Genomic DNA, 17,116 nt, shown 5'->3' on the forward strand with positions numbered 1-17,116 from the left:
TCCCATGCTCTTTCAATGGAAAGCTATGGGTCCTATGCAATTCCAGCTCCCAGATTGCAATTCCTATGGCTTCCACTAGATGTCACCAGTCTTTGTTCAAGGTTTCAGACTTGTTTCTTCCAAAACGAGGAAGAATTTTGAGTTTTGGTACAGGGAGTCACAGTTGGAAATCAGTCTGTGGGCGCGCAGCGAAGAGGACGCACACTTGCTAATTTTATTTTTCTATTGAACATACTTCTATCCGTATGAAATATTATAGCTTATTTACATTTTAGGGTACCTGAGGATTGTATAGAAATGTAGTTTGACTTGATTTAACAAAGTTAAGTGGTAGCTTTTTGGATTACTTTGTCTGCATGTTGAACGAGTGGATTACTGAAATCGATGGCGCCAACTAAACTGACTTTTTGGGAAGGTGGTCGTTATCTAACAAAACGACCATGCATGTTGTAGCTGGGACCCTTGGGATTGCAAACAGAGGAAGATTTTCAAAAAGTAAGTGATTATTTAATTGCTATTTGTGATTTTATGAAGCCTGTGCTGGTTGAAAAATATGTTGATGTGGGGCGCCGTCCTCAAACAATCAGACAATGCAGTTAGATTAACAATAATTTAAGCTTTTAACCAATATAAGATACTTGTATGTTCATAAATGTTTAATATTACGAGTATTTATTTGAATTGCGTGCCCTCCAATTTCACCGGATGTTGTCGACAGGTATCCCGGGACGCCTAGCCCTAAATTAAGAACAAATTCTTATTTACAATGACGGCCTACACCGGCCAAACCTGGATGATGCTGGGCCAATTGTGCGCCGCCCTATGGGACTCCCAATCACGGCCAGATGTGATACAGCCTGGACTCGAACCATGGACTGTAGTGACGCATCTTGCACTGAGATGCAGCGCTCTAGACCGCTGTGTCCATGTGTGTGTGTGTGTTAACTATTTAACTGTACTAGACTGCTTAAAAGGTAGCAAAAAATGTAAATATCGGTTATCGGTATAGTTCTTTTTTTTGTCAAGGAAAATATCAGATATCGGTATCGACCAAAAATGTCATATCGGTGCATCCCTAGTTTAAAGATATATAATATACAGTAGCGTAGCACACACCCCCGCAGCCCACGCGAGGTGGGAGGGCTCACTTAAGCTCGGAGACCCCGCCCAGATAGTGTATGAGCATGTAATAGGCTATAGAAATTGTTTAGAATTACAGGAAATTAGCTTTAAAACTGCAACATTTTCTCTCAGCCTCATGGCAAAATGTGTAGAATTACAGGAAATTAGCTTTAATAAAACGCAACATTTCCTCTCAGCCTATATATATATGTATATATGTATGTATGTATATATATATATACAGTGCATTCGGAAAGTATTCAGACCCCTTTTTTCAACATTTTGTTACGTTACAGCCTTATTCTAAAATGGATTAAATAAAAAAAAATCCTCATCAATCTACACACAATACCCCATAAAGACAAAGCGAAAAAAGGTTTTTATACATTTGTAGAATGTCGATTTGTAGAAATGTATAAAACATTTAAAACAGAAACACCTTATTTATGTAAATATTCAGACCCTTACGCTATGAGACTCAAAATTAAGCTCAGGTGCATCCTGTTTCCATTGATCATCCTTGAGATGTTTCTACAACTTGATTGGAATCAACCTGTGGTAAATTCAATTGATTGGACATGATTTGGAAAGGCACACACCTGTCTATATAAGGTCCCACAGTTGACAGTGCATGTCAGAGCAAAACCCAAGCCATGACGTTGAAGGAATTGTCGATAGAGCTTTGAAACAGGATTGTGTCGAGGCACATATCTGGGGAAGGGTACCAACAAAATTCTGCAGCATTGAAGGTCCCCAAGAACACAGTGGCCTCCATCATTCAGGCAGCCTGGCGTGTAGGAGAGTTGGCCTAATAACCGAAAGGTTGCTGGATCAAATCCCCTAGCTGACAAGTTACAAAATCTGTTGTTCTAACACTGAGCAAGGCAATTAACCTACTTTGCCCCGGGGCCGAAGACGTGGATGTCGATTAAGGCAGCCCTCCGCACCTCTCTGATTAAGGGGGGTTGGGTTAAATGGGGGAAGACACAATTCAGTTGAATGTATTCAGTTGTGCAACTGACTAGGTATCCCCCTTTCCCATTCCTAAATGTAAGAAGTTTGCAACCACCAAGACTCTTCCTAGAGCTTCCTAGAGCTTGCCGCCCGATGGTTACTCTGACAGAGCTCCAGAGTTCCTCTGTGGAGACGGGAGAACCTTACAGAAGGACAACCATCTCTGCAAAACTCCACCAATCAGGCCTTTATGGTAGAGTGGCAAGACAAAAGCCACTCCTCAGTAAAAGGCACATGACAGCCCGCTTGGAGTTTACCAAAAGGACTCTCAGATCATGAGAAACAAGATTCTCTGGTCTGATGAAACCAAGATTGAACTCTTTGGCCTGAATGCCAAGCGTCACGTCTTGAGGAAACCTGTCACCATCCCTACCGTGAAGCATGGTGGTGGTAGCATCATGCTGTGGGGATGTTTTTCAGTGGCAGAGACTTGGAGACTAGTCAGGATCGAAGGAAAGATGAACAGAGCAAAGTACAGCGAGATCCTTGATGAAAACGTGCTCAGGACCTCAGACTGGGGTGAAGGTTCACCTTCCAACAGGACAACGACCCTAAGCACACAGCCAAGACAATGCAGGAGTAGGGACAAGTCTCTGAATGTCCTTGAGTAGCCCAGCCAGAGCCCGGACTTGAACACGATCTAACATCTCTGTAGAGAACTGAAAGTAGCTGTGCAGCGACACTCCCCATCCAACATGACAGAGCTTGATAGGATCTGCAGAGAAGAATGGGAGAAACTCTCCAAATACAAGTGTGCCACGCTTGTAGCGTCACACCCAAGAAAATTCAAGGCTGTAATCAAAGGTGCTTCAACAAAGTACTGAGTAAAGGGTCTGAATACTTATGCAAATGTGATATTTCAGTTGTTGTTGTTTTTTATAAATTTGCAAAAAATTCTAAAAGCCTGTTTTTGCTTTTTCATTATGGGATATTGTGTGTAGCTAGATGAGGGGGAAAAATCTATTTTATTATAAGGCTGTAACATAACAAAATATGGAAAAAGTCAAGGGGTCTGAATGCACTGTATATATATATATATATATACAGGCTGAGAGGAAATGTTGCCTTTTTATATATGTATCTTACAAATCAGTAATACACTATTATAACTCCTTGGGTAAAATAGTGTTATTGTATGAAACGTATTGTTTTGGTGCTTGACAAATAGTGAGCTAAGGTCATTGTCGTAGCATTTTGTAACACTTTTGTGCAACCCTATAACCCATTTTCATGACTCAACTCCCTGACCTAATTAATCAATACTTTGAAGGGGGATATCCGAACAGAGTCTGTCAAACTCCTCCTTCATACATGATGGTGTGTGGAGCATGGAGATATGTGAAAGAGATGGCCCTCTCAAAGGATACTGCACCTGCTGTACTTTGCGTTCTTCTTTTTCTTGTCTTTCTCGTTCCCTTTGTCCTTCACTCCTTTGCCTTTGGCGTCACTTTTCCCTTTGGCATCGCCCTTCTTCTCCTTGTTCTGCCCTTCTTTCTGGTTCTTGCTAGTCCCTTTTCTGCCTTTCCTTTTCTTCTCTCGTTCTTCCTCCTCACTCTCCTCCTCACTCTCCTGCTTGACTGCCTTTTTCTTTCTGCCTGCAGCCTTTGGGCCCTTCCGCTTGACGCTCTTCTCCTCTTCCTCATCCTCTTCCTCGCTGTCCTGGACCTTGGCCTTCTTCTTATGAGCCCTCTTCCTCTGTGCCTCGTCATCCTCTTCCTCATCCTCTTCCTCGCTGTCTTGGACCTTGGCCTTTTTCTTATGAGCCCTCTTCCTCTGTGCCTCGTTCTCCTTCTCTTTCTCTTCCTCTTCGCTGGTGACCTGTTTGCCATTCCGTCCCCCGGCTCGTGGAGAGAGTTTGACTTTCCTGTTTCTGTCTCTCCACCTGACCTCATCTGAGACACACAAACACATTTACACATTTACACACACACACACACACACACACACACACACACACACACGCACACGCACACGCACACGCACACGCACACGCACACGCACACGATACACACACATTGTCACTTACTGTATATATTTCATGGAAATAAAAACAGACAGACAAAGGCTCCGTATATCCATAAATGACATTAAAACCTGAACAATTAAACAAACATCTAAATCAGCCAGGTTGCCAGCCTCCCTGGTTATTGCCAGTGGTGTAATGGAGGGTAAATGCAAGACAGTTGCGTAGAGGTCACGACAACGCCTATTCCCCCTCAGGAGACTGAAAAGGTTTGGCATGGGTCCTCAGATCCTCAAAACGTTCTTCAGCTGCACCATCGAGGGCATCCTGACTGGTTGCATCACCTCTTGGTATGGCAACTGCTCGGCATCCAACCACAAGGCGCTACAGAGGGTGTTGTGTACGGCCCAGTACATCACTGGGGCCAAGCTTTCTGCCAATCAGGACCTCTATACCAGGCGGTGTCAGATGAAGGCCCTAAAAATTGTCAAAGACTCCAGCCACCCTAGTCATAGACTGTTCTCTCTGCTATCGCACGGCAAGGTGTACCCGCGGGGCTAGTCTAGATCCAAAAGCTCCTTAACAGCTTCTACCCCCAAGCCATAAAACTGCTAAACAGTTAGTCAAATACTATTTGCATTGACCCCCTTTTTTATGCTGCTGTTACTGACTGTTTATTATCTATGCATAGTCACTTAACCCCTACATACATGTACATATTAGCAAAATTATCTCGACTAACCTGTACCCCCGCACATCGGTACTGGTACTCCTGTATATAGCCTTGTTATTGTTATTTTATTGTGTTACTTTTTTTCTTACTTTATTTTATTTTACTTATTTATTTTTTAGCATATATTTTATTGCTTACTTTAAAAAAAATCTACGTTGTTGGTTAAGGGATTGTAAGCATTTCACGGTTAGGTCTACATCTGTTGTATGTGACAAATAACATATTCTGATTTGATGATTTAGTTTACCCACCTTTTGTGGAAAAATGCATTGGAAGTACAGATGTAGGATCTTAATTTGAGTCGGTTTGCGCCATCATGAAAATAATCCTGCAGCAACAGGAAATGTGAATTATTATGTGGATTTAATGAATGGACATTTTTGTAGGAAAAATAAAGACAGAAATTTCTAAGTGGAAATTACAAACTTCTTAAGCATTTTTAAACCTCAAATACACTACACATTTTAAACCACTACATCACTGGTTTATGACTATTCTAAAAGACCCACTCCAGCCTCCCTAGAACATGATTTATCACCTATTTTATATAACCTTTATTTAACTAGGCAAGTCAGTTAAGAACAAATTCTTATTTACAATGACGGCCTACACTTACTTAACAAAAAGCACACCTCAATAGGTGGTCCAGGTGTCCTCTGACATGGTACAAGTGGGGGGGTTGGGCCGTTCCTCTTTTTAGCCTTACATTTTTCCTCTATTGTTCCCGCAAGCAAGGGGGGAGGCCAATGACATCAGAGTGCACCATCAAACCAACTCATTGAACTGCCAAATCCAATCTCGCAAATATGTCTAAATAACACTATTTTGCTCAAAACATAACTTTATATCCTTAAGTGCGTGTACTTTACTGTATTGATATGTTGAATATTGTTATTCAACGGGAAAAGTTCAAAATTAGCTGGAGTGGGTTATTGCGTCCTTAAACTCATAATTTAGAATAGTAAATGTCATAATTTTTTACACCGTTTTTTTACCCCTTTAGAACCACATATTTTCAGAATAACACATTATTCCAAAATCCGACATTTGCAGCTGTTGGACAATTAAACAAACAGGTAAGCTCAAACACACATAAACACACACACATCAAACACTTTCTCCTTCTGATGACTTACCCTCACTCCCACTGTCTAATTCTCCATCGATATCCATTCCCACTATAAAAAATATATATATTGTCAGTCAAAAGCTCTACAAATATTGTACTTTGTCTTTGAACCATGAAAAATTCACAATCTTACAGTTTCATGTTTAAGAGTATGGATTATGTTCCATGTTATAGTACATCTACAGATAGGATCTTAATTTGAGCACTCTTTTGTTGCTGAGAAATGCAAACGTGTAGTGTATTTGAGGTTTAAAAAGTATTTTAATGTTTGTAATTTCCACTTAGAAATTTCAGACTTGATTTGACCAAATGAAAAATGTATCAACCCCTTCAAAAATGTCCATTAATTATAATCCACATAATAATTTACATTTCTTGTTCATGTAGAATTATTTTCCTGTTGTAGAAAACTGGCTCAAAGTAAGATCTGTAGTAGTTAGTACATCTGTTCCATATTTACTACAAACACATCAAAGAAAGAGAAAAACTGAATACTCTTCAGTATTCAAGAGAAATCCAAAAGAAGAAATATTTCCACTCTGGAAAACAAAAAGGATAAATCCTACCCACCCTCTTCCATTTTAATTGCAATGTCATTTTTCTTCCGAGGAGGCATTTTGGCTCAGTGTTGTCCTCTTATTAATAAGCTCTTCAGTTCAGCCTGCTCTCTCCCTCTCAGGCCATGTAGATCTCAGGTAAGCAGACAGCTGTCACACCTGTGCAGGTACTCACACAGTCTGACAGGTGCACCAGTGTTTGGGCTACTACACTTGCTGTCTCCCTGACAACCACCAATGATATTGCCCAAGAGATTATAATATTTAGGCCTGAAGAAGAAAGACTAAATCTAAAGGGACAATAAAGTGGTACAAAAAGTGTGTCAATCGAAAAGTCAGTTGATCTCTGACTTAAACTATTTATTGCTGCAAAACGGGTGACTAATGGTTTAAATGTACACATTAAGGCACCAATTCAAGTGTCTAGGTGTGTGAGTACAAGTGCTTGTGTGTTTGTGTAGACACAGATACAATACACTCCCACACACACACACAAGCACTTATACTCACACACCTAGACACTTGAATTAGTGCCTTAATGTGTACATTTAAACCATTAGTCACCCGTTTTGCAGCAATAAATAGTTTTGACAAACAGTTGGAAAACTCACACCAATAAATTCCATCATATACGTACGTAACTCTTACCCTGAAATGTTAAACTAGAGCAATTTTAAAATTTCACCTTTATTTAACCAGGTAAGCTAGTTGAGAACAAGTTCTCATTTACAACTGTGACCTGGCCAAGATAAAGCAAAGCAGTATAGTCAATAACACAATAGGAAAAAAATCAAGTCTATATACAGTGTGTGCAAATGGCGTGAGGAGGTAAGGCAATAAATAGGCCATAGTAGCTGTCACGATCGTTATGAGACGAATGAGTGGACCAAGGCGCAGCGTGGAAAAAAGACATCTTCTTTTAATGAAGGAAAAAAACAAACGATTGTGAAGCTAAACCGAACTAAGTGCATACATGCAACATAGAACATAGACAATTACCCACAAACACCTAAAGCCTATGGCTGCCTTAAATATGGCTCCCAATCAGAGACAACAATAAACAGCTGTCTCTGATTGAGAACCAAACCAGGCAACCATAGACTTTCCTAAACACCTACACTGAACACAACCCCATACATACTACAAAACCCCCTAAACAATACACACACCCTAAACTAGACAAAACACACAAACATCCCCCATGTCACACCCTGACCTAACTAAACTAATAAAGAAAATCAATATAACAAAGGCCAGGGTGTGACAGTAGCGAAGTAATTACAATTTAGCAGATTAACACTGGAGTGATAGATGAGCAGATGATGATGTGCAAGTAGTGATACTGGTGTGCAAAAGAGCAGAAAAGTAAATAAAAACAATATGGGAATGAGGTAGGTAGATTGGGTGGGCTATTTACAGATGGACTATGTATAGCTGCAGCGATTGGTTAGCTGCTCAGATAGCTGATGTTTAAAGTTAGTGAGGGAAATATAAGTCTCCAGCGATTTTTGCAATACGTTCCAGTCACTGGCAGCAGAGAACTGGAAGGAAAGGCGGCCAAAGGAGGTGTTGGCTTTGGGGATGACCAGTGAGATATACCTGCTGGAGTGCGTGTTGTTATTGTGACCAGTGAGCTGAGATAAGGCGGAGCTTTACCTAGCATAGATTTATAGATGACCTGGAGCCAGTGGGTTTGGCGACGAATATGTATCGAGGGCCAGCCAACGAGAGCATACAGGTCGCAGTGGTGGGTGGTATAAAGGGCTTTGGTGACAAAACGGATGGCACTGTGATAGACTGCATCCAGTTTGCTGAGTAGAGTGTTGGAAGCTATTTTGTAGATGACATCACCGAAGTCGAGGATCGGTAGGATAGTCAGTTTTACTAGGGTAAGTTTGGCAGCATGAGTGAAGGATGCTTTGTTTGCGAAATAGACAGCCGATTCTAGATTTGATTTTGGATTGGAGATGTTAAATATGAGTCTGGAAGGAGAGCTTACAGTCTAGCCAGACACCTAGGTATTTGTAGTTGTCCACATATTCTAAGTCAGAACCGTCCAGAGTAGTGATGCAAGTCGGGCGGGCGGGTGCGGGCAGCGAACGGTTGAAAAGCATGCATTTGGTTTTACTAGCATTTAAGAGCAGTTGGAGGCCACGGAAGGAGTGTTGTATGGCATTGAAGCTTGTTTGGAGGTTAGTTAACACAGTGTCCAAAGAAGGGCCAGATGTATACAGAATGGTGTCGTCTACGTAGAGGTGGATCAGGGAATCACCCGCAGCAAGAGCGACATCATTGATATATACAGAGAAAAGAGTCGGCCCGAGAATTGAACCCTGTGGTACCCCCATAGAGACTGCCAGAGGTCCGGACAACAGGCCCTCCGATTTGACACACTGAACTCTGTCTGAGAAGTAGTTGGTGAACCAGGCGAGGCAGTCATTTGAGAAACCAATGCTATTGAGTCTGCCGATAAGAATACGGTGATTGACAGAGTCGAAAGCCTTGGCCAGGTCGATGAAGACGGCTGCACAGTACTGTCTTTTATCGATGGCGGTTATGATATTGTTTAGTACCTTGAGCGTGGCTGAGGTGCACCAGCTCGGAAACCGGATTGCACAGCGGAGAAGGTACGGTGGGATTCGAAATGGTCAGTGATCTGTTTATTAACTTGACTTTCGAAGACTTTAGACAGGCAGGGCAGGATGGATATAGGTCTATAACAGTTTGGGTCTAGAGTGTCACCCCCTTGAAGAGGGGGATGACCGCGGCAGCTTTCCAATCTTTAGGGATCTCGGACGATACGAAAGAGAGGTTGAACAGACTGGTAATAGGGGTTGCAACAATGGCGGCGGATAATTTTAGAAAGAGAGGGTCCAGATTGTCTAGCCTAGCTGATTTGTACGGGTCGAGGTTTTGCAGCTCTTTCAGAACATCTGCTTTCTGGATTTGGGTGAATGAGAAGCTGGGGAGGCTCGGACAAGTAGCTGCGGGGGGTGCGGAACTGTTGGCCGGGGTTGGGGTAGCTAGGAGGAAAGGTGAAATAAAAATTCTCATAAAAATTCTATGAAGTGTTAAGTAAGCTTGTAAATTAAGAATACACATTGCACTCGCACATTCACTCACAAAACATGCATCATAGGGAGACAATTTAGGTTCATCCTCCAAGTGTGCTTATAGTCAGATTTAGCAGATGACAGATGGGCTGGACCATTTTTTAGGTGGGTGGGCGAAATGTAAAGAATTTGGGGGAAAAGAGAGTGACGGAGCCGGCGGGCCATTGGCCTGTATTTTTTTAGTAGTAGCCTAGGCTATCCTTTTTCATCTGTTGACTTCATCTATCAGCTTTCTCTATTGGGCCTATACAGTGGGGAACAGCCCCCCCTACCAAAATGGGCCGGCTCGGTTAAATTCAACTTCGAAAGTGTCATCAGTGAGCCAGTTTTTATTCCTACGGAAGTTGCCAAAATGAACAGAAAAATATGAAAAGTTGGTGCTAAGAACAAAAAAAATAACTACTGAGGCACGCAGCTCAAACAGCTTCCCTATTGATCTTCTTTTGGTACAATGCAATTATCCTACCTAGACTAGACTACCCTACAACACACATTCGTCCAAAATATAAGTCCATCATCCAAACTGTGCAGCGGCCATTTGATGAATGGGAAGAGACATCTGTTACAAAACATCTAAAAGTGTAATGACATTCGGAGATTGTCAAGCCTTCGAAACTGGGTTGGCCTACAAGGTAGGAAAGGATGCAGGCCTATTTTCAGATTTTTTGGGGAGATTGACATAGTCTATTTGATTGTGGTGTTAAAAAGGAAACCATGATATTGAAGCGCCCGAAGTTGGTATCCTTTGCTTGTTGGTTGTGTGGTGCATTGGCACAGAAACCTGTTGGTGTAAAATTAATTGCATATATTTGATAGAATTATAAATATAGCATAAAAATGTTGAAAATCTGATTTCTACCTAGCTGATCATTGTCTGCAACCGGCTCTGATCGTAGTGTAATGAAACGGGCAGGGAGAGTTAGTCCCTGCGTGGCATCAACTGTACCACAAAGCATGCTGAAGTGGCAAAGTCGATATCCACATTTATAAAAACAGGATGGCTACAGTTATTGTTATTTGTGGTTGTGAACATTCTTTTCAGTTAATTCTATGAATATGAGGATGTGCATTTTTTTTAAAATAACATCTTGAGTTGAAATGCCAGAGCCTAATTTCGTTCCCAGTACATCACTGCTTATGGTGACATGTCAGGGCTGACCTGGTGAATGATGAATGGCAACTGCCACACTTTTTCAAATCAAATCAAATGGCATCAAATTGTATCTGTCACATGCACCGAATACAACAGGTGTGGACTTTACCGTGAAATGCTTACTTAGGAGCCCTTTCCCAACAATGCAGAGTTAAAAAGAACATGTGCAAATACAAATTTTAAATAGTAACACAATAAATAACAATAGTTTGAAAGAACTTGACGGTCATAGGTTATAATGGTGTGAGTTTTCGCTACAAAAAAAGTAAGGATAAACATGAAAAAAGTCACAAGAAAGCCAAGTCGGTTGGAGCACGTAAGATGTCGACCATCTCCGTCGGCGCCATATTGAAAAAACTCCTGGAACCGCCACACTGTCTGGAACTATGAGGGTGTGATGCTGAAACCCAAGCCCTGCTGTATCTTTCCTCCTCTTCTTCTCCCACCCTCTGTCCTTCTCAAGTTCCCTTCAAGACGCCACTGTATCTGTACAGTACACACAGTGACTTATGCTCCCTGTAAGATCAAAGAGAACAGCAAAGCATATTTACAGGGGGAAATTAGATACTGTGTTTACGATTAGATTCTTTATTATTAAGGACAGTATCTATCAAGTACTGATGATGATGATGATGATGAGTGGGAAACAAAGTAAGGTGTTTGCCAGTGTTTGTTGAAGTCTGCGGATTGATCTCTAAAAGTGGTTCCAACTCCCGAGTTGGATCATGGTTCATTATGATTTGATTGAGAAGTTGAAAATGCTTTCCTGGACCAGTTGATCTGGAGACCAATGTTCCATTTACCAGAAGTTCTTCACAACTACTATTCATGGCCCTGTTGAGTCATGGACCTGTTGAGAATGTATACAATTCTACACACAACCTCTGATAATATCAAATTGGGCAAGAAAATAAAGTTGACTGGTGGCAAGGTGGGAGAGAGAAATCAGTGTCCTTCATTGCCGGTGGTTAATAAGTGATGCCTGTCTGTAGTACTATAACATTGAGATATCCGGTAATCGAGAACCATGCGGTCATTGTTCAGATATCCTGTCCAAGGCAAACACAGTCCTCTCTCACTAGGCGAACAATTCAAGGGGAATTACACTCAAAAATCTAACATTTTCCAGACCTCAAAAATGTAGTTTTTTTCTGTGGTTTTGCATTCACATGGACCCAAAGAGCATCACATTTTGTTCATCTATAATTTAAAAAAGGTGTAATTTTGAGTGTTACAAACTGGAAAAAATCTTAAACCTTGGCAATGAATGAATTGATGTAGGCCTAGGATCTAACTGATTAAGCCTATTCAGACTAAGGTGGGATGATAGAAAGTGTTTCAATTTGTGGTGTTTTATTGCCATCTACTTGCTCAGTTTGTGTGTTCTAGCGCTGTCTACTATACAGCCTATTGCATATGTCTTATGTCTCAGTAGCAAATACTGTTTATATTTTGAAGCAATAATCAGTAATCACAAGGCGTTTGTAATGTTATTGTCATAACGCTAGGACGGTAGAGGGCGGGTGGGGGAGGTGGCTGGGGCTAGGGCTGGGGTGGTACAGCAGTAGTGGGCCAGTGTGGCTGAAATGCCAGAGCCTAATTTAATTCTCAGGGCTGACCTGGTGAATAATGCAAGATAACCAGAGACATGGGCTCTATGTAATTAACACAGCTAACGCCACACTTCCTGCAATTATAAGGGCATGATGCTGAAACCCAAGCCTCGCTGTATCGCTCCTCCTCTGGGTAGCTCTTCTTCTCCCACCCTCTGTCCTTCTCAAGTTCCCTTCAAGACGCCACTGTAGCTGAACAGTACACACAGTGACTTATGCTCTCTGTAAGGTCAAAGAGGACAGCAAAGCATATTTACAGGGGGAAATGAGTTATCTATAAGTCTTTGCTAGGTAAAACCCTGCCTTATCTCAGCTCACTGGTCACCATAGCAGCATCCACCTGTAGCACGCGCTCCAGCAGGTATATTTCACTGGTCACCCCCAAAGCATATTCCTCCTTTGGCTGCCTTTCCTTACAGTTCTCTGCTGCCAATGACTGGAACGAATTGCAAAAATCACTGAAGCTGGAGACTCATATCTCCCTCACTAACTTTGAGCATCAGCCGTCAGAGCAGCTCACAGATCATTGCACCTGTACATAGCCCATCTGTAAATAGCTCAACCAACTACCTGATCCCCATATTGTTATTTTTTTTTTTTGCTCCTTTGCACCCCAGTATCTCTACTTGCACATTAATCTTCTGCACATCTATCACTCCAGTGTTTAATTAAATTGTAATTACTTCGCCACTATGGCCTATTTATTGCCTTACCTCCCTAATCCTACCTCATTTGCACACACTGTATATCAATTTTTTATATTGTGTTATTGACTGTACGGTTGTTTATTCCATGTGTAACTCTGTGTTGTTGTTTGTGTCGCACTGCTTTGCTTTATCTTGGCCAAGTTGCAGTTGTAAATGAAAACTTGTTCTCAACTGGCCTACCTGATTAAATAAAGGTGAAATAAAAAAATGAATATTAAAAATTTCCCAGGACATAGACATATCTGATATTGACAGAAAGCTTACATTATTGTTAATCTAACTACACTGTCCAATTTACAGTAGCTATTACAGTGAAAGAATACCATGCTATTGTTTGAGGAGAGTGCACAATTTTGAACATGAAAAGTTATTAATAAATAAATTAGGCACATTTGGGCAGTCTTGATACTAAATTTGAACAGAAATGCTATGGTTCATTGGCTCAGTCTAAAACTATGCACATACACTGCTGCCATCTAGTGGCCAAAATCTAAATTGCACCTGGGCTGGAATAATACATTATTGCCTTTCTCTTGCATTTCAAAGATGATGGTACAAAAGAAATACAAAAGAACGGTTGGTTTTTTCTTTGTATTATCTTTTACCAGATCTATTGTGTTATATTCTCCTACATTCCTTTCACATTTCCATAAATTTCAAAGTGTTTCCTTTCAAATGGTACCAAGAATATGCATATCCTTGCTTCAGGGCCTGAGCTACAGGCAGTTAGACTTGGGTATGTCATTTTAGGCGAAAATTGAAAAAAGGGGGTAATCCTTAAGAGGTTTTAAGAGAGCAGAGCAACGCTTTAGTATGGACATACTTCTCCCCATCTTAGCTACTGTTGTATCAATATGTTTTGACCATGACAGTTTACAATCCAGGGAAACACCAAGCAGTTGAGTCATCTCAACTTGCTCCATTTCCACATTATTTATTCCAAGATTTTGTTGAGGTTTAGGGTTTAGTGAATGATTTGTCCAAAATACAATGCTTTTAGTTTTAGAAATATTTAGGGCTAACTTATTCCTTGCCACCCACTCTGACACTAACTGCAACTCTTTGTTATGTGTTCCAGTCATTTCAGTCACTGTAGTAGCAGACGTGTATAGTGTTGAGTCATCCACATACATAGACACTCTGGCTTTACTCAAAGTCCGTGGCATGTCGTTAGTAAAGATTAGCAGTCTAAACACTGAGATGCAGTGCCTTAGACCGCTGCGCCACTCAGGATCCCCAAAATAAGCGTCTGTTGTGTTCAGTGATTTAAGCAAATTAACACCCCAGTCTATCAATTGAAGATTTAAGATATTGCATCTCAGAGGCTATACCAAGGCCGGAGATAGAAACACAATCATGTATTGACAAACAAAACATTGAACAACAATTCTCATTTTGCATAGAATTGTGGGTTGTATGCAGCATTTATTTTTAAATTGTGCAAAAAAAATGTATACATGTATTCATTTGCCAGGTCATTCCTACAATGCGGTGCCATTTGGACCTCAAAACATGTTTTATTTTTTTGTATTCTATCAGAAAACTGAGTTTGGCCAAAATGTTTTTGGGGTGCATTTTCCAATTTGTTAGGTGCCTAATCCTAACAGGGTGGAACCTAACAGGGTTGCCATTTTGAGCCTAAATTAGCTCTCTGAGTGAGCAAGATTGAGCTAGCATAATACAGTGCATTCAGAAAGTATTCAGACCCCTTGACTTTTTCCACATTTTGTCAAAATAAAGCTTTATTCGAAAATGGATTCAATTGTTTTTCCCCCTCCTCAATCTACACACAATACCCCATAATGACAAAGCAAAAACAGGTTTTTAGAATTTTTTGCAAATGTATTAAAAACAAAAAACTGAAATATAACATTTACATAAATATTCAAACCCTTTACTCAGTACTTCGTTGAAGCACCTTTGGCAGCGATTACAGCCTTAAGTCTTCTTGGCTACGATGCTACAAGCTTCGCACACTTGTATTTGGGGAATTACTCCCATTCTTCTCTGCAGATCCTCTCAAGCTTGTCAGGTTGGATGGGGAGCATTGCAACCCAGCTATTTTCAGGTCTCTCCAGAGATGTTCAATCAGGTTCAAGTCCGGGCTCTGGCTGGGCCACTCAAGAACATTCAGAGACTTGTCCACTCCAGCGTTGTCTTAGCCTAGTGCTTATGGTCGTTGTCCTGTTGGAAGGTGAACCTTTGCCCCAGTCTGAGGTCCTGAGTGCTCTGGAGAAGATTTTCATCATTGATCTCTCTGTACTTTGCTCCTTTCATCTTTCCATTGATCCTGACTAGTCTCCCAGTCCCTGCCATTGAAAACATCCCCACAACATGATGCTGCCACCACCATGCTTCACCATAGGGATGGTGCCAGGTTTCCTCAAGATGTGATGATTGGCATTCAGGCCAAAGAGTTCAATCTTGGTTTCAGTCCTTTAGGGTCCTTTCGGCAAACTCCAAGCGGGCTGTCATGTGCCTTTTACTGAGGAGTGGTGTCCGTCTGGACACTCTGCCATAAAGGCCTGATTGTGTGTGTGCTACAGAGATGGTTGTCCTTCTGGAAGGTTCTTCTATCCCCACAGAGGAACTCAGGAGCTCTGTCAGAGTGACCTTCGGTTTCTTGGTCACCTCCCTGACCAAGGCCCTTCTCTTCCGATAGCTCAGTTTGGCCAGGCGGCCAGCTCTAGGAAGAGTCTTGGTGGTTCCAAACTTCTTCCATTTAAGAATGATGGAGGTCACTGTGTTCTTGGGGACCTTCAATGCTATATAAGTTTTTTGGTACCCTTCCCCAGATCTGTGCCTCGACAAAATCCTGTCTCGGAGCTCTACGGACAATTCCTTCGACCTCATGGCTTGGTTTTTTCTCTGACATGCACTTTCAACTGTGGGACCTTATATAGATAGGTGTGTGTGTAACAATTCCTTAACGCTAGCCTATCAATAAACACTGTAATGTGTTTAAGGGTAGCATGTGCTTACAACAAGCCACACTGCAATGTATGATGTAATGATGTCTTGCAAGAAAAATCCTACCACACCGTAGTATGGCAGTGCAAATTCAGTGTTCTCCAAGGAAAGGAAATCTTTGCATGCAAATCTTCTTATCGATGTCCTGGGTTCGGGCGGCTCACCATCCTTGGTGGAATTGAATCCATACTCAAAAAACCTGACCAAATCCCAGCGTCAATCTTTCCCTCAATCCCTTCACAGCACGTTTGTATAGATATGTGAGTGTTAATATCCAGTTCTGTCTTCTTAGTTCAGTTTTATATAACTTCTCAAGGAATTGAAACTTAGTTTTTCTTCCATGGAATGGCGGTAGCTCTTCACGTTCCGTTCTAGCTCTTTTTCAGCATGTTGGCGTCAACTGGTGTACAACGTGACGTTAGGAGAGGGACTAAGAGAATATTGAGTTTTGATTGGCTCAAAATAAACTGCTCATCATGCATCGGCTGATTTGTAATATCTGTCAACTTAAACATATTAATAGCAATATAGTATAATATGATTGGTTATTGGAATCTCACTAGTAACGATAAGTATTCAACATTAGCTGACCTGCGTTACATGTGCCTTTCCAAATCATGTCCAATCAATTCAATTTACCACAGGGGGACTCCAGTAAAGTTGTAGAAACATCTCAAGGATGATCAATGGAAACAGGATGCACCCGAGCTCAATTTTGAGTCTCATAGCAAAGGGTTTGAATACTTATGTAAATACTGTATTTCTGTTTTCTAAAAACCTGTTTTCGCTTTGTCATTATGGGGTATTGTGTGTAGATTGATGAGCATTTTTATTTATTTAATTCATTTTAGAATAAGGCTGTAACGTAACAAAATGTGGAAAAAGTCAAGGGGTCTGAATACTTTCCGAATCATTGTGTTTTAACTTTTTTTTTCTTTTTCTCTACAATTTAGTCTAACAGGGTGGACATTTATGAGTGGGACCTGAATCAGAATCATAAAACACGGGACGAGATGTTAAAACTGTCCATTGTGCCAATAGA

At 41.1% G+C, this 17,116-nt stretch overlaps 1 protein-coding gene across 1 annotated transcript in view; it reads right to left on the reverse strand.

Moving 5' to 3' along the window:
- The window catches only part of LOC120050690 (transmembrane channel-like protein 2-B), a 47,082-nt gene that overhangs the window by 19,969 nt on the left and 9,997 nt on the right, over positions 1-17,116 (reverse strand). Inside the window, exon 4 of the mRNA XM_038997267.1 lies at positions 3,509-4,028. Within this exon, the coding sequence (XP_038853195.1) occupies positions 3,509-4,028 (520 nt within the window). The remainder of the gene's footprint in view (positions 1-3,508; positions 4,029-17,116) is intronic.

Source organism: Salvelinus namaycush, chromosome 1, assembly GCF_016432855.1.
Source record: "Salvelinus namaycush isolate Seneca chromosome 1, SaNama_1.0, whole genome shotgun sequence".
Classification (NCBI taxonomy): domain Eukaryota; kingdom Metazoa; phylum Chordata; class Actinopteri; order Salmoniformes; family Salmonidae; genus Salvelinus; species Salvelinus namaycush.